The sequence below is a fragment of the Egretta garzetta genome, unplaced genomic scaffold, assembly GCF_000687185.1.
Source record: "Egretta garzetta isolate BGI_Z169 unplaced genomic scaffold, ASM68718v1 scaffold395, whole genome shotgun sequence".
Lineage (NCBI taxonomy): Eukaryota > Metazoa > Chordata > Aves > Pelecaniformes > Ardeidae > Egretta > Egretta garzetta.
In genome coordinates this window covers 144,138-146,079 of record NW_009259794.1, presented here as the reverse complement: position 1 = coordinate 146,079, position 1,942 = coordinate 144,138, and the positions used below count along the sequence as shown (strand labels likewise).

Below are 1,942 nucleotides of genomic sequence, written 5' to 3'. Positions count from 1 at the left end.
GTGCCGTGGGCGAAGCTGCCCGGAGCCAGGCGTGCCCGGGATGGAGCCGGGTCCCCGCGTCCCGACACAGCCCTGGAGGGAAGGGCTCAGGGGATGCTTGGCTGCCTAACACGGTCCCCGCATCTTGGGACCACCCCTCCACAGCCCCAGCGCAAGGGGTGCTTTGCGACGTTTCCCCGAGACCGAGAACCACCGAAACACCGTCGCGCTCCGGGCCGAGCCATGGCGGAGAGCCTGCCCGCGCCCCTGGCCCCGCACCGAGCCAAACCCAGCACTGAACCTGCCCCAGGGCTCGGATTAAAAAGCAAAACCCCTCAGAGTGCAGCCGAGCACAAGCGGATTTCTAACCAGAGAGCATCTGGCTGGCAGGGCGGCGGGACCACGGCAGGGCACAGCGGCTGTCGGGGGGCTGCAGGGGCTGGTTTAGGGGTGTTTTCTCCCCCGCTGGGGTCTCTAAGCAAGGAGCAGCTACAAGCAGAACCCCTGCGCACGCACGTTCCTGGGACGCGTCTCGGAGGAGCTGGAGCAGCCCTCGCTACGGCCACCGCCGCTCCTGCTAGGGGACCAGCCCCGGCCCCTGCCCGCCCGGATCCTGCCCCGCGTGTGCCTTGTCCGACTGTGTGCTGGGGCGGTGACATTGCCACTGGGATGGTGACACTGCTGCTGGGACGGTGACACTGCCGCTGGGACGGATCCCCAGCGCAAGCCCCACAGGCGTGCAACGAGCCCCCGTGCCACTGGTGCATTGGGGCCCCCCCAGTTCGACGATGCTACGGAGACTGAGGACTCAGATCTCGAGTCCCCGCCAGGTCCCCCCGATACCACCATGCTGTGGCCTGGGCAGGGCAAGGACATCCTGCCACCACGTCTGGCCATGATGCTCCCCTGCCACTGCTGTGCCACATACAGATGGGCAGGCAGGTCCCCACATGCCTGGGACCCCCAACGAGGCCAGCTCCGACCCACGGGGACTCCCCCAGCCCGCAGCATCCTCCACCTGCAAGCGAGAGCGCCCGGGGCCACGCGCTGCTCTGTGCCACCATTCGGTGGCCATGCAGCAGGACACCAGGACATCCCTGTCCCCAAGCACCCCTGCGTAGGGCAGTGCCGTCGTGCTCCCCGCGGGCACGTGCACGACCTGGGGCTTGGGGCGTGCAGCCCAAACCCCTTCTCCAGAGCAAGGATGGGCAATACCACCCCACGGTGTGGCCAGCGTCGCGCAGGGGTCTGAGGATGCTGCTGGTCCCGGGTGCGGCGTGTGACCCGGGGGCGAAGGGAGCCGGGCAGCCCCCCTACCTGCCATCCCGTCCCTGTCCCCACCGGCAGCCTGGTACTCACTGGTGTTTGGCGTGAAGGAGGGGTGGCGCGTGGCTCCCTGGGTGACGGCCGGCGGCGGTGGCGGCATGCTGGGTGGCGTGGACCTGGGCTGCGTCTTCACGTCAGCCGGCGAGTCAGGCATGGTGGCGGCCCGCGTCTCCGCGTTATCTGCGGGGAGAGGGCACGGGGTGGTGAGTGGGGTGTGCCGGGGTGTTCCCTCCCAACGGGGGTCAGGTTGGGGGCAGAGGGGACCCTCGGGGACTGTGGGCTGGCCTGGGCATCTCCGCTCCCCTGTGCGGGATGGCAGCAACCCTCGCCCCGGGCAGAGGTCAGGCAGCGGGGGCGATGCCCGGTGTCCACGTGCCCACAGGATGGAGGGGACGGTGACCGACCTCCCGTGCATCTGCACAGCGGTGGGGATGGGGCCCTGAGCCTGGGGTGGATGCAGGCTGGTGGGGGGACAGGGCAGGGCACTGCTCTGCCTCTGCAGTGCCAGCTCTGCCCCACGCATGGGGCACAGCGTGTGCGTCCCCACAAAGCCCCTGCTGTCACATCCCGGCGCCCTCCTGCCAGCGGTCACCTGCCCACGCCTCGGGAACCCCCAGCTGCCCGCTAACCCCTCACC

The 1,942-nt window shown here is 69.7% G+C and overlaps 1 protein-coding gene across 1 annotated transcript in view; it reads right to left on the bottom strand.

Annotated features, from left to right (window-relative positions):
• Positions 1-1,942, bottom strand: part of CBFA2T3 (CBFA2/RUNX1 partner transcriptional co-repressor 3) — a 25,676-nt gene that overhangs the window by 6,176 nt on the left and 17,558 nt on the right. Inside the window, exon 3 of the mRNA XM_035895199.1 lies at positions 1,339-1,488. Within this exon, the coding sequence (XP_035751092.1) occupies positions 1,339-1,459 (121 nt within the window). The 5' untranslated portion in view covers positions 1,460-1,488. The remainder of the gene's footprint in view (positions 1-1,338; positions 1,489-1,942) is intronic.